This window comes from Berghia stephanieae, chromosome 6 (assembly GCF_034508935.2).
Source record: "Berghia stephanieae isolate SIO BIC M18660-M18661 chromosome 6, UCSD_Bste_1.3, whole genome shotgun sequence".
Lineage (NCBI taxonomy): Eukaryota > Metazoa > Mollusca > Gastropoda > Nudibranchia > Aeolidiidae > Berghia > Berghia stephanieae.
In genome coordinates, this window is record NC_088365.1 from 56718517 (window position 1) to 56745342 (window position 26826).

The 26826-nt window shown below is 36.2% G+C and overlaps 1 protein-coding gene across 2 annotated transcripts; it reads left to right on the forward strand.

Annotated features, from left to right (window-relative positions):
* Nucleotides 1-5965: 5965 nt before the first annotated feature.
* Nucleotides 5966-26826, forward strand: LOC144975318 (uncharacterized). Of its 2 annotated transcripts, none has more exons than XM_078919281.1 (7): nt 5966-7084; nt 9101-10863; nt 13916-14196; nt 14972-15145; nt 16191-16314; nt 17572-17735; nt 19299-26826. In XM_078919281.1, the coding sequence occupies exons 1-7, from the start codon at nt 6292-6294 to the stop codon at nt 21043-21045; spliced, it is 5046 nt and encodes a 1681-aa protein (XP_078775407.1). In that variant the 5' UTR covers nt 5966-6291; the 3' UTR covers nt 21046-26826. The 2 variants fall into 2 exon arrangements, with proteins under 2 accessions (XP_078775407.1, XP_078775406.1); XM_078919280.1 differs by having other exon boundaries at nt 6275-7090.

Genomic DNA, 26826 nt, shown 5'->3' on the forward strand with positions numbered 1-26826 from the left:
TTGTGAGTTTCTTAGCCAAGCGCATACTATCTATAAAGGACTTTTATCGAAGCGTTCACATGAGTTAGTATGATTTATGAGTTTCGTAAACCTTAAAGACGAGATGGTGTTTACGATCAGATGTGTTTACTCCTACTTTGTCCCTTTGGTACTACATATTCAATGTGATGGATAAAATTATTGGACAGAATCGGGTACAAACATACTCCGCTAATAGTTAACATCTTGTCATGTGGTTCAGTACCTGTATCTTTGACATGTGTTTGTAAAATATTGGAACATATATTATTCCATCATATTATGAAACACCTTGAAACCAACAACATATTAACATCTCTACAACATGGGTTCAGAAGCGGACATTCGTAGGAAAGCAATTAATCATATATGCATGAACTTATGAGATCTTTTGACAACAAAATACAAATTGACCTGAATATCTTAGACTTTAGCAAAGCATTTGATACAGTCCCCCACAAAAAATTCCTCTATAAATCAAAATGATAAGGGCATAAAAGGTAAAATGCAAAAGTGGCTTACATCATTTCTGACATATAGAACACAGCAAGTTACCGTCGAAGGTGCATCGCCGACTTTCTGTCAAGTTGACTCGGGAGTACCACAAGGGACAGTTCTAGATCCGATACTCTTTATCTGTCACATTAATGACCTTCCCCAAGTTGTAGTTCTCAAACAAGGCTCCTTCAGGTGACTCTCTTCCATACAGGGAAATCAAACCACTAACAGACCAAATACGACTGCAAGCATACTTACAAAATCTTGAACAATGGGTAGACAAAATATTATGGGAATACATTTAAATGAAACAAAATGCTACAAGATGGTTATATCCCACAGCAAAATGCCACTTAGACCCAACTAGACAAGCACACAATGGTACAAGTTCACAGAAAATCCATATTTAGGCATAATTATACTTGAAAAAAACAAAACAAACTAAAATGGCAAGCACCCATAAACAAAATAACAAATAAAGCAAATTCCGCGCTAGGGTTCACTAAAAAGGAACATCAGACATTGCCATGCAAACCTGAAAGAAACCGCCTACATTACACTCGTAAGATCAATCTTAGACTACTCGAGTACAGTTGGGACCCACGCCTACAATCTGATATAACAGTGATTGAAGCTGTCCAGTGCGGCGCTGCAAAGTTGTCTGCAATGGCTACAGCCATAGCCCTACTAGACTTTTAGTACGCCATGGCTACAGCCCGTGACGTAACTATAGTACTACAGCGTAAGAACAACGATTGACTCTCATGTTCAAAATTACAAACACAATGACGGTCATCTCGCCAGAACAACTCGACGTACAACGAACAATAACTAAAACAACAATCTGCAAAATAAAACGTTTTCAAATCTTCATTTGCATCCCACACCGTCAAAGATTTCAACGCTCTTCTCGAATCATGGGTGAATACAACAGATTTAGACACATTCAAGCGACGATTCCAAGCTCTTAAACACCAACAATGGCTGCCACATTCAACAATCTCTCCACCCTCGAATACAAATATTCAGAATTGAGTCGACTTCGAGTAACATTCAGATTCAGATTCAGGTACCCAAAGTGCTCACCATTCTGTCCTGCAAACAAGAAAGAAGCTAACATGCATGCATGCTCTCTCTCTCTCTCTCTCTCTCTCTCTCTCTCTCTCTCTCTCTCTCTCTCTCTCTCTCTCTCTCTCTCTCTCTCATTGGGCTGGAAACTAATTTTTATTCAAATCAATCATGTTCCTAGTTGCGGGCAACGCAAGAAATTGGATGATTTTGTTGTTGGTGGTGGTTTCTTTAGGGTTTCTTTTTCAATCTTTGTAATTAATTTTTTTTTCTCTAAATTCTATTATCATGTTTGTGCTGTTGTTGGTACTTTGCTCATTTTAACTGTTGTTTCGGTTAAAAGCAACATTTCCCAAGAAAACTTCGGTTAATCGCAACACATTTTCGACCTCAAAAATGTGCAAATTCAAGAAATCAATCAAACAACTTCTCATGGTTAAATTTCATTATGGGTTTAATCATGACAGGTTGAAGAATCGAGAGTGGACGGGGTTCTATGCTACAGTCGTGTGTCACCACTCTATTAGATCAGATACAAAAGAGGGTGGGGCTTTGTAGTATGGGTTTGTGAGGTCATCTGGGAATAGTCTAGACAACAGGCAGACAGTAGCTGTTGTTAGGAGAGACTGAGCGATATCCTTTGTTTTGGGAATGACAACTGTGCAATGTGACTTCTGGGTTTGTTGAGAGCTTATTGTCACGGCTAATCTCTTTGACTCTTTAAAGCTCCAAAAGCCTCATTGTTGAGGATACCGTGCGCTCTATAAGAGTCTATTATTATTATTATTATTATTATTATTATTATTATTATTATTATTATTATTATTATTATTAAATGTTGAGAACACATGAGTGTAAACTCAGAGTGAAAATGTTGCAACAGTGGACAGGAAACTTAACTTCAGTTAATCGCAACATTTTCGCTGATCCCAAGGTGTTGCGATTATCCGGAGGGTTGTTCTAATAATATTGTTCCGACCTGGATGGCAGCAGCTTCTAATGGTTCTCACACTGCTATGTTATGACGATCTATCCAGGACGCAATCTCATCGCCGCAATCGTGTACGGTCGCGAACCCGCCCTGAAGCTTCGACACAACGCACCATTCAACTAGATGCTCTGCGGTTTCGGGCTCTTGACCATAACGGGTACATGTTGGGCAGGTAACAAGTCCCCACTGATGTCGTGAGCGTACCATTAGGCAGGTTCTCGATCGAAGCCGATTAGCTGCCATCTAGGACTTCATATATAGATGTCACTGGTTGCCATCCAATGTCTCCTCTTGCTGGTGAAAAAGCCTGGCAACTTCTCCCCCAGTCTCGAGGAGTCGATGTCCCCGCCCCATCGAGGGATTGAATTCGTCCTAACCGACTTTCATCCCGTATATATGCAGCTCTATTCGAAGTCAGGGAATATGCGTGCAAGGGTTATTGGGACTTATTTCGGCAGCGTTCCCGACAGCACATGCATGGACTTGCGAAGGTTTACATCTACCTTCTCAACGTTCTTGCTTCTACCCCACACTAGAGCGCAATACTCGGCGGTGGAATAGCATAGTGCCAGGGCGGACGTCTTCAGGAGCGCTTGACTAGGTCGATCCCGACAGCTTCCTCAGAAGACTGTTGCGTTTATCTATCTTCCGGGAAACTCATTCTAGATACACCCGATAGGTAAGACTGCGGTACAGCGTAATCCCAGGTATTTCGGATTTGACATTATGGGAGAAGCTAGCCTCCGACGAGTACGTTCAGTTTACGGGTGTGCTAGCCACTGCTGTGGTGAAAGCAGTGGCCACAGTTTTTTGTTTTTTTTTTTAGTCACACCGTCAAGGGTGCTGAGTAATTTGAACAATTTCAATCTACTACAGTCTAACTTCATTACAATACTATTGCATAAATATTTATAAACTTCATCATCCATCGTGGCTTGTACTCTTGAGCACGTCGCCGGTCAGCTGTCTCCACGAATCACGATCCTCTGCGGTGCGCATGAAATCTGCGTTGCTTTTTAAATCACTTTTGGCATTTAGATATGTCATTCTTTGTCTTCCTATAGCTCTCTTTCCTTCGATCATCTCAGATGTTATCAACTTTTCTGTTCATTCTCTTCTCCACACATGTCCCAGAAACCGTAAATGCCTCTTTCTGATTTTATCGATCAACTTCTTTCCTTTCTCACCTTCGTCAACAATTTCTCGTTTCTGTCCATGATAGCCTCAACATTCTTCTATACACATCCACATCTCAAATGCCTCTAACCTCCTAGTACATTCTTTGTCAGCGTCCACGTTTTACAACCGTATAAAAGGGTAATTATAACATATTATGTTTCCACTACTTTCATTCTGGTCTTCAACTTTAGGTTGTTGTTTGACACAACTGGTCGCATTTTATGGAACACTTTTCTTTGCTATTGCTATTCTTTGTTTTATATCCTCTATATCATGTGCGTCACGGGTAATGATAGTGCCTAAATATTTTAAATTTATTTACTTGTTTGATGGATTCTCCTTTACTTGACAAGTGGAAGGTCATGTTGTTGTCATTCTTTGATACCACCATGTATTCGGCTTTCTTAATATTTAGTTTCAGGTCTATCTCTTCACTCTTGCTCACCAGAAAATCTAAAATTTTCTGCACGTTTTCTGGAGAGTTAGCCATCAGAGTACCATCGTCTGTTTATCTTATGCTATTCATATTCTGCCCTTTTTAACTTACATTTTTAAAAATTACGCATTTTCGCACCATAAGATCCCGTCGCCGATGCAATCCATGAAGGAATAATATAGATAATTCATCAAACAGGATGTCTGATGTCAACAGGAATCACCTATGCTGTCCAAATGAGCAAATTGGGGGTTAATAATCTTGCCCAAGAAAAAAACAAAACGAAAGTGCCTGAAGCGGGGCTCGAACCCGGGACCTTCCGGATCACAGTAAAATGTCTTGACCACTCGGCCACTTCGCCCCCCTTACATAAGTGATTTAAATATGTGCTTCTACTATTTCTCTACCATAAAATTCACATTGCAACATTACATACGTAATGAATATAATCGTTTACAACAATGTGGGATCAAACGTCTGTGATCACTTTCGGTTATCAGCTGTGCATTGGACAATGACTAGATCTAGGGAGTTACAGACAATGCAAGTGTGCAAGATACTAAAGAGGCCAGACGGGCGACTCGTACTGTATCAACTGGAAAAGGTGTTTTATGTACGCCTTATCATTTACATAAGGTGAGGGTGTTTTTTTTTATATTGCTGCTATTTGTTTGATGGCAGGAGAATGCGCTTCGGTTGTTTTCAATGAATAATAAATATTTTCAGGGGCTAGAACAAGGTTGTTAATAATTTGAGAGAGAGAGAGAGAGAGAGAGAGAGAGAGAGAGAGAGAGAGAGAGAGAGAGAGAGAGAGAGAGAGAGAGAGAGACAGATAGATAGATAGATAGATAGATAGATAGATAGATAGAGATAGATAGAGAGAGAGAGAGAGAGAGAGAGAGAGAGAGAGAGAGAGAGAGAGAGAGAGAGAGAGAGAGAGAGAGAACGGCAGTGGGCCGAGGATGGAACTGATAAAGAAATAGAAGAAGAGTTCAGAAAAAAATCTGTTTTGCACATATCAGACTGACTCAGCTCATAACCATACATCTAGCTGACTGTTGAAGGACTGTGGCCTGTCTAACACGATCAGATATGCAGTTAAAAACAATTGTCCTGATTTTGTTTGGACATCGTGTTATGTTGTTTAAAAAAGCTAAACAGTTACTTTGACTGACCTTTGTTACTTTTGAAGAGTTGTAACTCTTTTGTTTTTAATTTCTTACTGGACTTCCCATTGATCAATGATTTTGTCTTTCTCATCAAATAAAGCGGATGTGGAGTTTAGACTACCTGTTGATAGTCACTATGATTGCTATTTTGATATGCATCACTTTTATGTAATTAAAAAAAACATACATTTAAAAAAGAAAAAATAGGCCTATAATGCCACAGAAGACTATTCAGACTGGGTCCAAATAATCTGTTGATTTCACATGCGCATTGGAATTGGATTCAATAGTCTGATGTCACGTCGCCCAGCAACGGCGAGCAGCGTGGTTCTAAACAAAAAAATCGGTACTTTTTATTCTTCATGCTGGCTAGAACTTTTCATATGCCATGTGATCAGAATGTATAAAAGTCAAAACATGACCATATTTAACGTTTTTCTCCTATGGATACACCTTTATGCTCGTCGGAGAAATATTTCACAAGGGCGTCCGCCATTGTTCCGATAGTTTAGAGCCTGTTACTAAGTTACTATGCGTCATTACGAGGGAAGTGACGCCATGACTGTTGAAGCCTATTGGAGTCCGAATAGCCACCGGAGACTATTCAGACTGGAGTCCGAACAGTCACAGCCTTCTCACGTTTGTCAAATCCTGACTTCTTCGTAACAAGCAGCAACATTCCATATTTACTGCTCCTCTTTGATTGATAACATTTGTAATCTCAAATTTCCTTTCTTCTGAAATCATTAATATCGTTTATCTTTAGCATTGCTTGATGAACATTTTACTATCTTGTACTCTATATTACGTAAGTCTATGTTAATTAATGAGAGAACCAAAGCTAAATATAACCTTTTAGAATTTGGCAGAAACAACTGAAAACTGAAAAGATTTGGCACTCAAACCTCCATTTATGTGGTCAGGTAACCAAAATGGACGGTGATCTGCAGAACTCAGTGCACGACGATGATGAAACGAATCATTGTTCATTTCACAACGGATTATTAGATTTAAGACATATGCATGGTGAAAAAGTAACTGACTTAACAAACAACCGCGCTCTGTTTAGCGATGGTTCTAATATTGCAAGCATGGAGATAGATGCTAAGGTAGAACGCGAAGGAACTGAAACAATAACAAATGTTCAAGTTCAACAATCGCAGAAGGTGCATAGTGATAGTGGCATTGACAATAAATCAGAGGTTCATGACCTCGTTATCGTTAACAGTGACAGCATTTCCCTTCCTCTTGACTCTGATATTAATCAAGCAAATAATGGCCTTAGCCTTAACAATAAAAATTATATTTCCAACGAGTCTTTGAAATTGAAGCTTCAAATACCTGCAAGTACCAACTGTGACAAAAATCAAGATTGGAATGGGGATTTCACAGTGACGGCACAGAATATGCAAGAAAGTGGGAATGACAATAACAATTTTAGTCCCGACAGTGGTAAAAGGAGAAGGGTGCAGCATGATTACAGGCGTTTATCAAGTTCAGGTTATGTTGATGATTATGAAAAAGGAAAGGATAATAGATTTACATCTCCAACAGATGCTGATATTTTGCCCATATCACCTGGTAAATCAAAAGCGAGCATTTCTCCAAATCAAAGCACACGTTCACCAGGCAACAGTACGAAACATTCACCAAATTCGATCTCATCAAATTTAGATGCATCTGAGAAGACTGATAAATCTGTATCAGAGGCGAAAACGAAGCTATGTAAGTGTAAGTTTTCTCAGTGGAGAAGCCTGCTGTATAATTAGGTCGTTTGATATTTTTTCAAAAATAAAAATTATCAATTTCAATTATTTTTACATAGATAGGCCTTTAAGAACCATTTAATACGGTACCTTACTTTTAGATCTGGGATAAATGGTTCCAAAATTATGATGGTTTTCTACTCAAAAGGAACTGAAACAATAACAAATGTCCAACTCAAAATCTGTCACTGGGAATTCCCCTACTGGACAGCCTCTCGTTAAGCTGACAACTGATTGAAACGGGACTTTAGCATGGAGAAAAGAGGGTTGGTCACTGGTGGTCAAAATTAACATACTGCGCCACTTTCAATCTTGATGATATTTGGCATAGACATAAATGAATTAATAGTAACAGATATTTTTTTTTGCTCTCTCAATAAAAAAAAAAAAAATTAAAGTTTTGAAATGACATATTTTTTATCAAATTATAATTTTTGACATAATGTGTTTACATGATTTCAATCACACCAAAAGAAAGCTTGATCTCTGCTCTTTAAAATGATACCAGAATCGTTCAGATACTGTGAAAAATAATTCAACCGTGATTATGTGAAATTGTGTTTTTCATATTTTAACCCAAACTCGCACTTCACTTTTACAATGGCTAATTGTCACCTGTATACAGGCTGGAATCAAGCTACCTGGTATAATATAAACTATTTAGTTGACCTTCCTCCCTTATTGGTGGGCATTACAAGCTTTCTAAGGGTTGCCGTTAAATCGATACCTAGTTCAAAACTTACATTTTAAATTTTGATTGCTAGAGGTTATAAAATGGATTGAGTAACTTCCCCACTTCATCAAGTAGCACCACCACTATCGTCATCATCACTACCACAATACCTAATCCTCTTTCTATCTGTCGCTATTATGATTAGCATCATCATCATCATCATCATCATCATCATCATCATCATCATCATCATCGTCATAACTACCACCTCATCATTATTTATCATCACCATCATCACAACAGCATTATCATGATCATCACTTCCATCATTAACCAAACACCATATCATTGTCATGGTTATTACAACTGTTATCACAACCACCACATTAAATCATCAATACTACTACCACTACATCAACATTAATACGTCATCATCAATACAACCATCACTATTGCAACTATCAAGACATGATAATTATTTTATTAGCACTCCTACAATCATCACATCATCATTAACAATATCACTGCTACTGTGATCACCACCACTATCATCATCATCATTATCACCACCGCTTTCACCTCCACCAACATCCACTACCACAAGTAGGCAAATTTCACACTTCAGTGAAACCTTGTTATTCTGCCATGTTTGGGAACAAGGCAAAATGGCTGGTATCGAGAGTATGGCGGTGTAATGAATTTTGTCAATGTTAAACAGGACTCAATCAGTATTTGGAATCACTGTCTGAACTCTAATTGGAAATCATAATTTTAATAACTAGGTCAAAACTAAACATCAAAATGAATATAATCTAGCAGATTTATCTTTTTCATTGTGATCAAAAACTAGGAAGACAATTTTGTTGAGTAGCATTGGTGGTATAACAAGTATTTTGTCTATTTTTGTATAAAGTGTTTTCACCACTGCATTGGCGGATGGCGCTGTGGTGAGGTTTTGGTATTTTTATATATAGATAAATGATTCGTTCCAGGCAAAAAGAGCTATCTAGAGTTTAACATATACTTTGGGAAATATAAATTTCCCTCCGGGATACATCTAGGGAGAAATAGGTCATTGGCTGTTGGGTACTTTGAAGAGGAAGCATGGAATTTGTTTTATTGTATTTTTTATTTTTTTTAGTCATGAAGGGGAAGAAAAAGATTGCTTCCTTCTTCACATTATTATCAATGTGTGGAGTTGATTGTTCGTTATTTAAAAATTTTAATAAGTATATAAGCCCCCTGTTTTTTTATTTACATGAACATTCTTTTACATGCAATTTGTATATTATTATTTTTCAGTGTTAAAGATTCCCTCCACTCACTGTGAGAATTCCAAAGATGTGAAAGAGAAAGATCGAGGTCATCATCATAGTCACCATCACAGGCACCATCACCATCACCATCACCATCATAGTCCTAAAGAAAATGGTGTCGCTGGCAAGCACCATCATCATCATCATCATCACCATCATGATAAGAAACACCATAGTAAACCATCTAAAAATGTTGATTCATCAGCAGACAGTGACAGTAATCTGGGTGAAAAGGAATTGTTAAATATTTCTCCATTGAAAATTGTCATACGGGATCCTCTCAAAGTGGCAGCTGTTGCCAAAAATGCAACAAATGATGACCAAAGTGTGCCAGAAATCAAAGAGCCCATTATTGAACATACTAACAATGGATCTGATTTGTGTAATTCTCATGGTGAGGATGAAATGAAGAAAAGTGATTCTTTACCAGTTAGTCAGTCTTATGAGCTGTATTCAAATGATGCTACAAATGAAGATATTAAAAGAGATTGTTTGTCACTTAATAAGTCTTGTCAGCCAAATTCAAGTGACGCTTCAAATGAAAATATGAAAAGCATCAACACATTGTGTTCAAATGAAAAGGATGTTAGCATTCCATTATCGTCTTCAACGCCTGTGGCTGATATGTCTTCTGAATGTGTTAAAGTAGCCAAGGAGACAAATGACAGTGTACAAATAGATCAAATCATTGAAAATTCATCTTGTGATAGTGATAGGATCAATGGGCAGCTAAACCAAACTGTACAACAAACAGATGCTAGCAAAAGCATCAAAATATGCAAGGAAACTGTTTCAAATGCAATTGTTGTGAAATACGAGTCTCAGACACCCACCAAGCATTCTTCCTCATCGTTATCAGTCAAAGACAATATTAATTCATCATTAGAAAGCCCACAGTCCACAATCAACAAAGACAAATCTCAGCACAGTAGTAAAAATTCTTCTCATCACTCCAGTAGTTCTCTCAAGTCAAAATCTTCATCTTTCTCATCATCAAAATCATCATCACCCTCACCCAATTCTAAATCCAGCAGCCATCATCATTCCTCTTCTTCCAGCCACCATAAAAGCCATCACAGTTCCCATTCTTCATCATCTCACAGCAGTAGTAGTCATGGATCGCACAAAACATCGTCATCATCATCTTCATCATCAAAGCCTTCAAGTCATTCATCAAGTAGTTCCTCACACAAAGAGCATAGACATTCTTCCTCATCTCGATCATCAAGACCAAAAGAGAGTCGTGGGGTTCAGGTCAATTTGCCCGAATCTTTTTTCAAAGTTCCATTTCCTATTGATCTGAATTCTAAATCTAAAGATCAAACACTAGAACCAGCAGATGAAAATGGTACATCTCAAAATATTTTATCACATATTGAATCTCTGAGACGTTTGAAAAATAATGCTTACATTCTGGGCGACATTGCCAATAACAAATTCTCCAAATACGTTAATGTTGAACGCCATTCCAACGGAGGTGCCCTTGTAATTCATGCCTACCACAACGAAATTGCTGAATTCGACAAAGACACTATGAAGGAATTTGTAGATTATTATTTTGATTTAGTCTATGGTGAAATAGAGGAAGGGGTTAGTCGATGTTGTATGGGCATTGTCCATGCTGCTGCTGTTGGCATGACAAATTTCCTGGATTACCTTGTGGATAACTTCCCTAATCTGCCAGTCAAGATTGGAAACAAAGGGAAATCAGACTTTGAAACGATGACTATTGAAAAATACAGAGAACAGGTAAGTTGTTGAGGTTATAGTTAAAGGCAACAACAATGCCTTTGTTATCATTAAACAGTTTCTTTTTTCGTATTGATTATCTTGAGGTCATGGAATAGATTTATACATGAAGAAGATGTTCATGGGTGCTAAATTGCCGACAACCACCTCCATCAAATCACTATCATTATCACCCTACTATAACCACCACCACACCATCATCCCTACCATTTACCAAGTCCACCACACCCAAATCATCATCATCGAACGACCACTTTCAATATTGTTTTTCTCTTCCTACCCTTCTCACCTCTCTCTCTCTCTCTCTCTCTCTCTCTCTCTCTCTCTCTCTCTCTCTCTCTCTCTCTCTCTCTCTCTCTCTCTCTCTCTCTCTCTCTCTCTCTCTCTCTCTCTCTCTCTCTCTCTCTCTCTCTCTCTCTCTCTCTCTTTATTTATTTATTTCTCTTACATTGTTTTACTTTGTTTAAATTTCCTTTATTATTTACAACTTTTGATATCCTTTTTCTTTTTACACCTCTCTCTCTCTCTCTCTCTCTCTCTCTCTCTCTCTCTCTCTCTCTCTCTCTTCTTTCTCTCTATCTCAATCTCTCTCTCTCTTCTCTCTCTCTCTCACTAACTCTCTCTCCCTCTCTCTCTCTCCTTTCCTCTTCTCTCCCCCCCCCCCCCCCCTCTCCTCTCTCTCCCTTACTCTATCACTATCTGTCACACTGTCTAATTTCCTTCTATTTTTCTCTACTGATATTTTTGTAACACTACGGCCCAGAAACCACTGGACAATGTTATCACAATAACTATAACCACAACCACATCATCAGTATCACTACAACCACCACAGCATCATCTCTACCACCACTGTAACAACCACAACTTCCATCACCACATCATTATCACCCGTACCACCATCACAACCACTACCACATCATCATCATCACCACCACCACTACTACAAGCATCTACCACATCATCACTACCACCACTTCTGCAACCACCATCACCATATCATGTCTACCACCATTACTACAACTATAACCACATCATCACCATCACTACCACCAGTAATATTACTCCCATTACCACATCATCATTATCGCTACCACCATTATTACAAAATCCATCATCTCTTCATCATCAATACAACCACTTCTATAATCTCCAATATCATTCATTATCATCATCATCGTCATCATCATCATCATCATCATCATCATCATCATCATCATCATCATCATCATCATCATCGTCGTCGTCATCATCGTTATCATCATCATCATCATCACTAACACTAACACCATTATTACAACCACCATCGCCACATCTTCATCACTACTACTACTACCATGAATTACATCACTACCACCACTAATACAACCTCCACAACCACACCATCATCACTACCACAACTACAACCACCACCATCACATCATTACTACAACCACCACAATATCATCTCTCCCACTACAGCTACAACCACCAATACATCATTATTATCTCTACCACCACTAATACAACCATCAACACAAAATTATTATCTCTACTAGCACTACCACCATCACATTATCATCAGTATCACCACTACTGCAATCACCAGCATCACATGATCATCACCACCATTAATTCAACCACCCCCACATCATAATTATCTCCATCAACTACAGAGCTTTTTGTAGTTTTCATACATTATCTTATTTAGTAATAGTAATATAGTAATAAAGTCTTTACTGTCCACAAAATGGATTTTAGAGTTGTGTTTGATGTGAAGAAAAAATAAAAGTCGATGTGGTTGTTGACATGTTTTTAAAAGCCCTATACTATCCATCACAGATTGGATTTTGTATGCAGGAATTTCTGTTTTCCCTTTGAAATTCTCCTGCTATTGGTTAGTGTATTTAGTATTTGAAAATTGTAATTTGTGTGCAGACTTTTTTGAGTGGTCAGATATTTCTGCAGGTTTTTCGATACTTTGGGTGCTAGCATCCATGGATGTTCAACAAAGAGCTTCTTTTTTGCATTTAAGACTGCAAATCATGATTACCCCTTTTAAGTCAAGTTAGTTTTGCTACTGTTGTGTCAGTGTGATAAATTGCTCCTTTTCTTTTTATATAATGAAATGGTCGTGCTCTTAGGTGCACGGGTGTATTCTTACACTAAAAGGCAGAGTTCAATTTCAAATAGAGAAAAAGATAATGCTCAATGTACAGCTTGTATTTTATATATCATTAGTCGTAGTCATCCATCATAATTCAGGATGGCCGTGTAAAATTTCCACCTCCCAAATTATTCTTTTGTAGTCATTTCTGTCTTTTGTGCAATTTCTGTGATGGTGATGGACCCTCCTGTTTACTCATTTTTTAAATGTGTCTCAACTAGAAGGATGCTAGTCAGTTCTAAAAATTAAAACATGTTTCCTAATGATTCTGAACATTGTGCCACGCATTGATTGGATAATGGGGTCCTTTTTTCCCCTTGGTACTAGATGTCATCGGTTACTTTGCTGCACTGAACTGTGGCATCTTCTGGTCAAATCTGTGTCAATCTGCAAGATCATAATTTCTATATGAAAACATAAACAAAATATATTATTGATGGCTGTCGCGGCTATTCAGACTCCCGTGGCTATTCCGACTCAAATTCCAATGTGCATGTGCTATCAACAGATTATGCAGACTCATTCAGAGGGGTTAGATAAAATCTCTGCATTTGGGGCTGATACTAATCCCTTTGCTCGTAAGTTGAGCGCTCTACCACTGAGCTAGTGGTATGGAAGTGTTTGCATATTTTCTAATCTTAGAATAATTTTGTTTTTAAAATTCGATTTGTCCTCATTACTTTGTTTCTAGATTGATCAAAGTTATAGAGGTGGTGTGTACTGTGGAGGTGGATTGGATCAGAGGGGGTTAGATAAAATCTCTGCATTGGGGCTGATACTAATCCTTTTGCTCGCAAGTTGAGCGCTCTACCACTGAGCTAGTGGTATGAAAGTGTTTGCATATTTTCTATTCTTAGAATAATTTTTTTTTTAAAATTAGATTTGTCCTCATTACTTTGTTTCTAGATTGATCAAAGTTATCGAGGTGGTGTGTACTGTGGAGGTGGACTGGATCAGATTAGCCTGGTCGGTACCGTCAATGAAGAAGTTGGTGACTACTTCCCTGCTTTCCTGGACGAGTTGGAATCAGATCCCTTTATCCATGCAGTTACGCCCTGGGGCCGAATGTCCAAAGAGAAGATGAAAGCTCGCACAGAAAGTGACGATGGGCCAATTTTGTGGACACGGCCGGGTGAACAAATGATCCCACCGGGCGAAATGCCCAAGTCACCCTCTAAACGGAAAAGGTTAACTTTTTAAAATAATCTATCCTTAGAGTTAGAATTTAGAAATATCTGTTAATTTTCATTCATATGATTTACAAACCCATGGAGCCAGAGTATATTCTGCAGTTTCTGCAGTGTTAACAGACTGTAGCAATTGCTGGCTATCCTCTGGATAGGGCACTAGTCTTTTGCAAAGTGTGTTTAAATGTCTATTAGACCTGGGTACACAATCATTCCTGGGTAGATTGGGAAGTCAGGAAAAATCTCAACTGCACTGGGATTGATGAAAGTCCCTTTTCTAGTGAGGTGAGTGCTCTACCACTGAGCTGTCAAGGCTCCCATTCATATAATTTGATCACAATTGGTTGAACTTATTTTCATGTTTTCTGTATGGTTCCAATGTTTTCATTTTGTTCATAGTATAATTCATATATATCAACAGAAGTTATCTTTTTACATTTTAAATGTGAAACAATGTATACTTTATTATATTGATTTTAAATGTTAAACAATATTTACTTTATTATATTGATATACATCTGAAGTGCACTGTTTAAGATTTATCTTGAGTTGTCCCACAGTTTGAGCTTGAAGTAAGGGAGTTAATGGTAAGATATTTTTTGGTTTATATCAGGGTGTCCCATCTGCTCATTGACTTCAATTTGAATCACATTTCTTTTTTAAAAGAAATAAATTTCATTTGTGGCAAATGTGGCAACCTCAAAACGTGTGTATATTTATCTTATAAAATCAATCTACTGTTGATGAATTGTCATTGTAGAAAATTTTGTTTCAGGGGTGCAAATGAACTTAAAAACTTGCAATATTTGCCGCGGTCGTCAGAACCAAGAGAATTTCTGTTTGAGGACCGGACTCGATGCCATGCTGACCATGTGGACCATGGCCCTGACAGAATGACGACTGCTGCTGTTGGAATGTTGAAGGCAGTACACAGCAGGAGTGAGAAGAAGTGAGAAATTATAATTGTTTTTTTCCAAAATTAAAAGCAAAAAAGAAGTAGCAAGTAGATGATTCTGGTTCAGATTTCTTTTAGATTATATTTTTGATGTTTATAAATATAAAAGATGTTGTGATATGGCCTTTTCACAAAAGAGAAGGAAATGAATGTTATAGAGTTTGAAAGAATGCAAATGATTTTGTTAATTTTCAATCATCCAGTGTTAATTGATGCTTTTTGTGCCATATCATGATTATTATAGTATAGGATAATATATAAACATTTTCTTGCTTGATCAGTTTCACCCAGAAACACCCCCCACCCAAAAGAAAAAGAAAAAAAACACAAACATTCTAATGAGGCCATGTCTTGAACATGACGGTCCCAAGCCCGTAAAAAACCTAGAAGTACTACATGAATGGCACATGAAAGCTGAAGCTTAGATGCTATTATTAGCTTCTCTGCTTAATCGCACACTCTGCTTAATCAACACACCAACCCGAACTCACTGGGTGGGGTTCCTGGTCTCCCATAGTGGGCAGGGTGGCAGTTACTATGTCTTCTATCCACTTGTATTTTTTTTTTCCCAATTTGCTTTCTATCTTTGTATTGGAACGGGATTTCTTGATTTTGTCCTGGAGCCCTTGACTGGGAGGGAGACAGTCAAATGTATAATTATTAAAACAAACAAACCCGAACTCCGGAGGATGTGCAATTAAGCAGAGTCGACTTTAGTATTTTATTATTATTATTATTATTATTATTATTATTATTATTATTATTATTATTATTATTATTATTATTATTATTATTATTATTATTATTATTATTATTATTATTATTATTATTATTATTATTATTATTATTATTATTATTGTAATTTATTTATTTATCTATTGGGCATCTTCAGCTTTTGAAAAAAAAAAAAATCCTGATTTTTGATAGTCTGGTCCTGTTTTACATTAACAGTTCTGTCATTTTATCTGATTTCTTTTTGTAAATAAATATTAAAAAATTTATGTGATTAAAAGCTAATTCTGTCTTGTTTACTTTTAAGGGATGAACTTGATAATCCTCCTGAGGGTCGCATAGTTAAGGATGTGGTGGCTTTCCATCCAGGGGATTTCCCATCTCTTGTCAATATGTTGCAACTGGATCTTCATGAGCCCCCTGTCTCACAGGTAATCTGTCTTAGTCTTAGTGATGACAATGAGAGATTGTGTAAATCTGATCATGAATTTGAATACATTTTATTACTGCAAGAGATTTTGAAAAAAGTTTACCAAATTTCATCCAAGACTTATTGATTTAATTCAATGATGTTGTTGAGATTTTAAAGTAGGATTTAAAACTACATTCAAACCTCTTATACCGCCACCTGTTATTCCACCAGCCTCACACTGAAATTTTTTGCCTGGAATGAATCGTTTAACTATATATAAATGCCAAAAACCTCGTTATAGTGCCACCTGCCAACCCAGTGGTGGAAACGCTTTATTTAAAAATGATAGGAAAAATACTTGTTGTACCGCCAATGCTTCTCAACAAAAGTGTCTTCCAAGTTTTTGATCACAATGAAAAAAACTATATCTGTTAGATTCTTTTCATTTTTATATTTTTTGGTATAATAGTTGTTTTGACCTAGTTATTAAAAGTATTATTTCTAATTAGAATTCAGATAAGAGTTCCAAATATTGCTGGTTGAGTCCCATCACCACTGACTAAATTCATTATATTCTAAGGCTATGTGGTCTAGTGGTATGACACCCGCTTTCGGATCGGAAGGTCCTGGGTTCGAGCCTCGAGCTCGGCGCATAGTTGAGTCCTTGGAAAAGGCTCTTTACTCACATTCTCTCACCGCACTCAGGTGTAAAAATGTGTACCTGGTCGTTAACAGCGTTGTCTTTGTCAGAAAAATTGTAATATCGCCTAACAGGCGTCATGCCCTGTCCTACATGTTAAATGTTGCTGTTGACCAGGGACCCCTTGTAAAGCGCTTTGAGCACATTTAGTGGATATTGCGCTATATAAAGCTCAATTTTTTAATATTTAAAAAAAATGTTTTTTTTTATTATATCACGATACTGCCAATGTTGCCTTGGTCCCAAACATGGCGGTATAACGAGGTTTCACTGTATAACTATAAATAACATTCCTCTTTATTGTTAAAACGTAATGATAACAACACCTTGCCAACCACTGGCTCTAATGTTTTGTTTGTCTGTTCTTTTCAGGCACAATGTATTTTAACATTGAACTGCCAAAACTAAATGGAATTTCTTCATCTTCCCAGAACAGACTTTTTGTGAATCGTCAAGTTATAAATAACAGATTTACATTCGGCAGGATTCTCCATTTTCATTTTTTTTTCTCCAAAATGTTACTTTAATTTTAATACGAGTAGACTGTAATTGAGATGGTTTCATTTGATTTTCCAGTGTGTTATGTGGTTGGAGCAAGCCAAGCTAAACCAGCTAAGAAGGGAAGGTATCCGTTATGCCCGCATCAATCTTCGTGACAACGATATCTACTTTATTCCAAGGAACGTTGTCCATCAGTTTAGGTCTGTCTCAGCTGTCACCAGCATTGCCTGGCATGTCAGGTGGGTGAAACTATTTAAGATTTGATTAACTCACTCAATCCTAGAGATTTTGCTACTTTACAAAATTGGAAAAATTGTATTAAAAATTTAGCATGTGCATAGATAGTTTTATTCAACGAGACGTCTAAAAACGTTAACTTTGATAATGCGCCTATAATTTGTCTCAGAAAAATGTAATATATAGGCATGGGGTAAAAGTAACCCGGGTAAACAACGGATATAGTCGGTGTTAGGGTTGAGTGAGTTAATGATGATTACAGTGGAATCTTCATAAAGTCAACACTCTTAAATTCAACTCTTGCATAATCTCTTGTAGGTCTCCCAAATTTTCTGTTCTTTAACTAAATGTGTTCCATTGATAATTGATAAAGTCAACCAATCTTTCTGGTCTGACAGTGTTGGGTTTATCAGGATTCCACTGTATATAGAGATTCAAGAATTATTTTAAAGGTTTATTTTAGGCAATTTGACATTTTACTTTATGATTTCAATCAGTTGTATGAATTAAATAAAAACGTTTTCCTTCAGAGCCACTAGGCCTATGGAACTAGAGTTATCCCAGTCCCTGTAGTAGCAAGATAATAGCAATTGCTTGCTACCCTTTAGATAGGATGCTTGTCTATTGCAAAGTACTTTTTGCCAAATCAAATCTAACAACCCAACTACCCAATGACTGCAGGTTGGTCTTCATCCGGGATCGATCTAGGTCCACTTGCTTGTGAGTCGTGAGGCGAGTCCTCTAGACACTGAGCTGTCAGGTTCCCCTTAATTAAAAAATAAAACAAAGTAAAGTCCATAAAAAGTCCATAACATTGTCAATTAACACCAAATGTACAAATATGATTAGTCACAAAAACAAACCGGAAATCACTCACAATATAAGTAACATATAATAATAATAATAATAATAATAATAATAATATACTTTATTCATCCAAATAAAATGGAAAATTTATTTACAGACGTGGCATGTATAAAAATGTATATCCTATATATCAAATAAAGAATTTATGGCGACATATGAAATATGTTATCCTTATGACCTCTAGTTTGAATGTATATGTATATGCATAAAAATGTATTAATATAGTATTAAGAAGTAATGGCGACACTTTATAGGTATCTATATTAATTTTATAAATTGAAATAGATCATCCTTATGGCCTCTGATTTAGAATTTGTATGTGTATATTTTTTTAAAAAGTATTTAAATCACAGTTGCACATTAAAAGCATATATTATATATGTTGTGTATTGTTATATTGTTTGTTTTAAATATATTTTATAATCATATGAGTGCATTCCTCTAAGAGGAATCCTTGGCTTTTGACTAGATGAGACATTTACTTTTAGGTGATCTCAAACTAAATACACGAATAGTGTGCTCTTGGAATCTTCTTCGGTTCCCTATTTGAGCCAGTCTTCTTTATCTTACTTTTTCTTGGGCCCTTTTTATTGTAAATCTAGAATTTTCTTCCTATTTAATGGTGCTGATTTACTTACAAGTGCCACAAACGCTGTATATAGCTCATAGCATTTTCATTCTCATTTTTCTTTATCTAGATTGAAGATCTACTACAAGAACTTAATGGAAGAATCGTGTGCTGGCAGTGACATCGAAATGGAAGATGACTCGAGGTCTGAGTCTCCGATTTGCAAAGCTGATGAGGATGGAACAAAGGAGTTGCCTTGTAAAATAGAACTGGACCCATCAGGTGATCTTAAAAAACCCCTGGTCAAAACAGTCCAAGATGATCATCATCCCAGGATAAAAAGTCCCATGAAACAACATCCAGGCAGAGACCTACCTGGGGCTCATCTGATGAAGGTCAAAGAGATAAAGGTCAAGCAATCACCTGTCAAGGACAATTCTGGCATAATTGGTCCGAAAATCGAAAAGTTGAATTCTGGAGACAAACAGGTACCTCTCAAAGTGCCTTCAAATTTAAGTGCTGAACAATCTGTGAATAAACAGCCCAAAGAGAAGAAGGATGATGAAAAGAAAACATTGTCGATTATGAAAGAGTCTCCCCGTAAGCACTCCTCTGAGAAAGGAGAATCTAAAAAGACTTTGGATCGTCCGAAGGAAAAATCAAAATTTAAGTTAGATAAACCAGTGTCAAAGGAAAAAGAGAAAGAATCAGATAAGCCTGGAAAGAATGCTGATAGTAACATAAAGAGCAAGGGCGAAAAAAGTGATGATAAAAAATTAAAGACTCCACACATTTCTTCATCATCCTCAATCACTTCTGAAGGCAAGAAACATTCTTCTCACTTGCACCATAAAGACCACAAATCTTCATCAAAGAGTGGAGCTGAGAAAAGCAGCTGTAGTGGTATTGGTAACAAAGTGTCTAGTCATTCTATTAGTAGTAGTAATAAATCACACTCCAGCAGCAGTGATAAGAAAACGTCTGCATCCTCATCCAGCTCTTCTCACTCAGGCAGCAGCAGTCATGAGATGAAAAAGAAAGACAAACATAATTCATCGTCATCATCATCCTCATCATCTAGCAATTCACATAAAACTTCCTCACACAAAGAAACTCCCTCTTCATCTTCCACATCATCACCACATAAAGGAGAGAACAAGTCTCATAAACCAAGGACGACGAGTAGTCATTCGTCGTCGACTCCAACCAAGAGTACAAAGTTGCCAGATGTTATTAAACATGTGGAAGCCATTAAATCGTCTGACAAAAATAACACAAAGGTAAGTCACAGAGAGGGGGGTACTGGGAATCTCTTAGAGGAAGGGATAAAAAGTGAAATGACAGAAACCACTATTGCAAATACCAATAATAAGTGCATCAAAGAGGAAGCTGTGAAATTAGATGCTGGTGAAATGAAAGAAACTGTCTCAAAGGAAGTTGAAGAGATTAAACAATCAGCAAATTCAGATTTGAATTTGAGTCATCCAGTGAAGGAAGAGATTTCATCTGATCTCACATCAGTCTCAGAGATATGTCCAAGGAGCTGTGGTGATGTTGAAAAGACAGCTGATTTAAAATTGGATGAGAAGTGTTCTGATCCCGTCGTGTCTAAAAGTGAAGTAATTGCTGATTGCCTGGATATCCAACTGGAAGCTGAAGACAAGGCTGAATTGAAGAGGAAAGCTGTGGTAGCAGCAGAGGAGGCAGTGGATTTCTCAGGGGCACCAATGAAAATAAGAAAATTGGACTTTGATAACGTCAACCCTGATTCTAATGTGTCAGCGACAGCAATGCAAAATGAAACTGAATTGAATTATTACAAAAAAGACGATTCATCCGCTACACAAAGTGGAAACAGTGAAGAAACACCAAAGTAAATCAGTTAATGATTTAGTTTGGGTATTTGTACGGTCGGTGATTACTTCAAAGGTTTTAGACTGTGAACTTTTTGACTTGATGGTTGTCTTTGAGGTTTCCTGATGGGAATGTTGAATAATAAGTAGGAAATTATGTTGGTGAGATTATGATTATCAGAGGACTGTTTTGTTTGATGATTAAAAAACTTTTTTTTTTGTTGTGAACTATATATAATTAACAAAACTGAATTTAACCTTGTTGAAATTATGCAGACTCTATCATGAATAATGCTAGGGGAATTTAAATCATTGTTATATGCTGATGTGATGAATTATTTCTGGTCTATGCCACTGTCCAAAGGTAAAAAGGTCATAGTTCGGATGAAGCGAGTACTTAGAGGGTGTTGACTGTAAAAAGTTTTTAACAAGAATGAATGTAACAGCTCCATGAAAAGAACAAAATACTGAGAACAAAAATACACGGAAAGTTTTGGGTACAAAACCTGTCTTCAGTCAATCAGTAAAAAATAAAACGCCAACGGAAACAGTAGTATCCACCATCGTTTATCCATATTCGATGTACAGAGACTTTTCACTTCTTTTAAAATAAATTATTTGAAGTATTACAATTACAATTTTTAATTTTTTTTAATTGTTGGTTGAAAAGGGTTTTAAGCTCAAAATGTTCTGTTTATTATTTGGTTGAAATTTTGAAGCAGTTATAATAATTTTTGTTCAATTCTCTTTACTCTTCTAATCGTTATTTTACAAAGGGCAACATTATTATAATTTGGTGAGATATACCAGCCACTTGGGGCAGCGTGGCTCAGCGGTACAGTCTTTGGTTCATACCCAAAAGGTACCGAGTTCGAATATCCGCTGCGCTGTGTGTCCTTGTGCAAGTCACCTCGCCCAAGCTCAGTTTGTGGCGATGTACCGTGGCTAATGCCCGGGTTTTTCCAGTCTCCCCTTTGAATAGATCCTAAAGACAAATTTCCCCTATGGTATGAATAAAGGGAATCTTATTTTTAAAAAAAAATTTATAACAATTATTGTCTACATCAATTGTTTCATTTTTTCTTCTTTGTTTCATTTTTGTTTTTTAATATCAAATGAAGACTGAAACAACTCTGAGAAACCACGACATAAAGGAGAGATAAGCTAACAATCATTGCCAGGATTAGGAAAAAGGTTAAGGCTTTGGAGTCAGACAACTTTGCTGGCTAATTTGGGAAATGAAATTGTAAAAATTCATAGGAATTAAGATTCTTGAAACAGTTAATATATCTGGGAAAAACAAGTGAAAATATTTTCATCTGAATACACAGTGGATCCTTTTCCGACATGAACTCAACTGCATAGTGATATTAATCTTTTCATCCTACATTTAAAGTTATATTTTTTTAGATTTGTTTTGTTTATTTACAGTGTTATCCTGAAATGGAAGATAAAATAAAATTTTCGTTCACGATTGTATTGAATTACTTTTTTTTTTAATGTTAGCGGTTTGAAATTGGATCATAAAGGAATGAAACTTGAGTCTACAGATTGTGTAATTTCTAGCCAAATTGAGTCAAATTCAGATTTGAAATTTTTTTCAATCTTGATTTGGATTTATGAGGCATTTTAATTGAATGATTACTTTAAGAGTGGAATACTTTCATCTCAGGTTAACGCATTTTTTGTTTCGTTTACCCCATCAAAATTTAGATTTTTATTGTTTGAAAGGAAATACAGATTTTCGGTTTTCTTCGCTTAGCAGGCCTGCTTTTGTTTGCCTTTGGACAGCTTTTGAATTTAATTGTGTGATAATATATTGTATACATCTCGTTCTATACACGTGTTGCCCTTTTTATTTTTTACCATTATGATATGATTTATATACTCTAAAGTGTATACGACAATGCCGTTATATCCAGTAGCTAAATCCTTGTACCCACCTGTAATGTTTGCACATCATGTATTCTGTACATATTTTTAAATATTTTGTTGTTTATTTTTACTGCTACCTACTCATTTTTCTTTGATTGGATATTATGCACTCCAACACGTTTCTTTATCAGCTTTTCCCCCACGTCACTGCTTGCCCAACAAGGACTTGGCAACTGATTCTGATTGGAGAGTAAAATGATGGGTCTGTCAAATGGGAAGAAATTGCTGCTGTTGACTTCACATGAAATTCGGATTAATTGGCTTTAACTTTAAGACAAGTAACGTTTCAACTTGCTCACAAAACTTACATTTAAATTTTCTGTACTCTCCTTTGAACTTTGACGTTCCTCATTAAAAAAAATATCGAACTCACTGCTCTTTATTGTTCTTTATTGAAAGAGACTCGTGTTGGAGTGTAGTTAATCTCATGTTGTGAATTTTTGTTGATTTGCATTATGAAACTATAAAACGTTCATTGGAAAGTTGAATGGCAATGCTAACTGTTTAAAGGAAGTTTTTAATGTTAATTGTTGATACTCTGATCTGGTCGTGGTTGCTCTGAATAAAATGATGCAAAGAGAGATGGATCTTGAAATTGAAATGTTTTTACTGCTACGCAAACTTCCTTGAATATTATCTTTAAAAGTTATGATGAAAAGTCATGCCTTGCTGTCTATTATTAATTATTTTGAATGTTGCTACCATTACCATTGTTAAATTTACAAAGTACAAGTACAAGCAATTTTCTTTTCTTTTCCATTTCTACACTGTTAATTATTTCTGAATTAAATTTTCAATTGTTCGTGTCCTCGACAAGTCTTACAAAAATGTTTTGACTTTTCACAGCCTGTAAAATGTAGAAATCTGTTAAATATTTTTTCTTTTTGTTTCTTCCCATATGGGCATCATGTATTTGTATTGAATGCTATTTCTTTATAAAAATCAGATGACAACATTAGAGGCAAGAAGGGGACAACTTTTGCCAACTATACAAATTCTTCACAGGGTTTAATTTCATAGTCATATATATCTAGTTCTTTATTTTTCTATTAAAAAAAAATAATTGTGGCAATCCCCCCACCCCACTTTAACAACAACAAAAAAGCTTTCCTACTGGGAGCTGAGAAAATCTATGGCACATAATTTATCTACTCCCGAATTATTGTTTTTTTTTTTTTTTGGGGGGGCTTTTTTTTCTTCTTTTATAAATTTTTTTTGCCATGTAATTTGCTTTTAGTTTGAATGAAAACCAGATATTTTCCACGTAGCTTGGACGTGTTGCAACTACTACAGATAATAGTTTTGCCGGTGGCTCTGAGCGTAGCCATCGTTATGTTATAGCCTGATACTGAAATCCAAAAGGACTGGCAGTTTGACGTCATTATTTTTTTTTTTGCACAGCTTAGTGAGTTGTCGTTAGTAGAGCTCATGGAAACAAGTTATTTCATTTGTTGAGCTATTGAATACAACTCACAATTTGTTTTTTTTTTGTGGCAAAAGACTGGCATTTTGACGTCATTTTTTGGTCAGTATCAGGCCATAACTTTACGAAGGCCACGCTCTGAGCCATTTGTTTTCTGTAATTTCTCTAGTATGAGACCTGCCTTGTGTCTTTTACTGGCAGGGGATTTGGGAAACAGATGGATGTATCTTTTTACCGACTGAAAGTACTGAGAGATATTATTGTGTTCCTTATAAGTTATCTTTCAAAAGTTTGTATTTTTCTTGAGTTTTTTTTTTCAGTTTGTGATTTATTATATATATATATGTTGTCAGCATCTGAGTGCATCCCATTGTGTTTATCTCTGGGTTGGATTTTAAGATTGTCTCAGACTAGTTGGAATTTCTCCTGGATATACTTTTGTTCTCCATTTGAACAAGTGTGAGTAGCCACCTAGTCTTTCCTTTGTCTGTGTGCTCTTCTTAAGCTTTCGTCGTGTTAGCTTTTGACCAACTCCTGGGTGGGGTTCCCAACCTCCCATAGTGGGCAGGTAGGTACTTCTGTGTCTTCTATCCCCCTACATATGTTTTTCAATTAATTGCTTCCTGTCTTTGTCTTGGAATGAGATTACTGTACTTAGTTTTGTCCCGACCCTCGCAGAGTCTTTGGCTGGGACGGAAACAGTCAAATGTTTAGTTAACAGTTTTGGGAGATGATATTTTTTTCCTTGTAAAGCATCTCTCTGTTATGTATTGTTATATATGTGTTTTGAATGTTAATGTAAACATTTGAGTGTGTTCCTCTTAGTGGGATTCTGTGCTGGTGTCTGGATGAGACTTTTAGGTGATCTCAAATATGTACATTGATGATATGCTCTTGGTATCTACATCTGTTCCCTATTTGAACTATTCCCCTTTGTCTTACTTTTACTTGTGTGCTATTAAATCTAAATCTAGAATTTTTCTGACCGTCTCATTTCCTCCTTTTACTGGCACTGAAATGACCTAAATGTGTTACAAGTGCCGTAAAACCCTTAAAAACAAACAAACAATTTTGACTAGCTCACGATAGAATGACCTAAAAGTGTTGCAAGCTCTTCTTGGCGGTGAAATGACCTAAAAGTGTTGCAAACACTGATTGCACTGAAATGACCTAAAAGTGTTGGCAATATTGATTGGCACTGAAATACCATAATTGTGCTGCAAACACTGATTGGTGAAACGATCAAAAAGTAATACAACCAAATTTGACGCTGAAATGACTTTAAAATGTTGCAAACACAGATTGGTGCTGAAATTTTATAAATGTTTTTAAATTTCAATGACCTTAACGCACCTGAGTTCACCATGATTGAAAATTTAACAAATACGTTCATTTTTCCATTTATATGAACTCCAGAGAGCTAAGTGCTTCAAACGCTGTCAAAAATTCCATTTAAACAAACTGAAATTTGTTCTTCCCCTCACATCTATGTGCATCACAAATATCACAATCGTAGATCATGATTTATATTTGTCAAAGCATGGTGATAGTTATAGCAAGACGCCTAGTGAACTGCTTCACACGCTAAAATGGATGGATAGACGATAGGCAGATAACCGAGATATTTATCATTTGCTTTGCCTTCCTTATCTTTGCACATGTTCTTTTCAGATCACGGCAAGCCTCCGATTTTCCATATATATTTACGGAATGTAGTTCGGTATATTTTGTTTACCAACCACCTGACGAATGGAAATAGATAAGTACATAATGTCTTTTTACTTGAGTTCAGTGTTCAGGTTAAACTCTCTTATAATAGGTTAAACCACTCATCTTCTATCAGACTCGAATTGTAAATTGCAATTTCAAATTTTAAGAATTTCCTTACTAAGACCTAAAAAAAAAACCCAAAACAAGTCTATCCTTTATAAAAAATTCTTCTTCTACACTGAGTTGCCCTTCACTGTGTGTTGATTTTCTACAGCAGTAGGAATTTTTATTTTTACTTAAAAAGTACTGGAAATGTTGATATTCTTTTTTGATACTTCTACTGAAAATAAAAACATTTATTCACCCGAAAGATCAATTTTTAATTTCACAAAGTTCCACATGTTTTGGGTTAATACTTCTGCTACCAACGACCTACATACTCAGAAAAAAAATTAAATCACTACTTAATTTTTTTTTTTAAACGTTTAACGGCTATAGATTTATTTTAATTTTATTATTAAAAAAAATAAACCCAATTTATCTTTCTTTTTTAAAAAGGATTTGTTTATGTTTAATTGATTTATTAGAAGTTGATATTTACATGGCATTTTTATATGTTTAACGATTACTGTTAAGTGCTCCTCGATGTTTGAAATCTTGTCATTATGGTGTTAATGTTAATGTTAACTGTATTTGAGACTTCTGATTGGTTAAAATAAAATTGTTTAAAACATTTA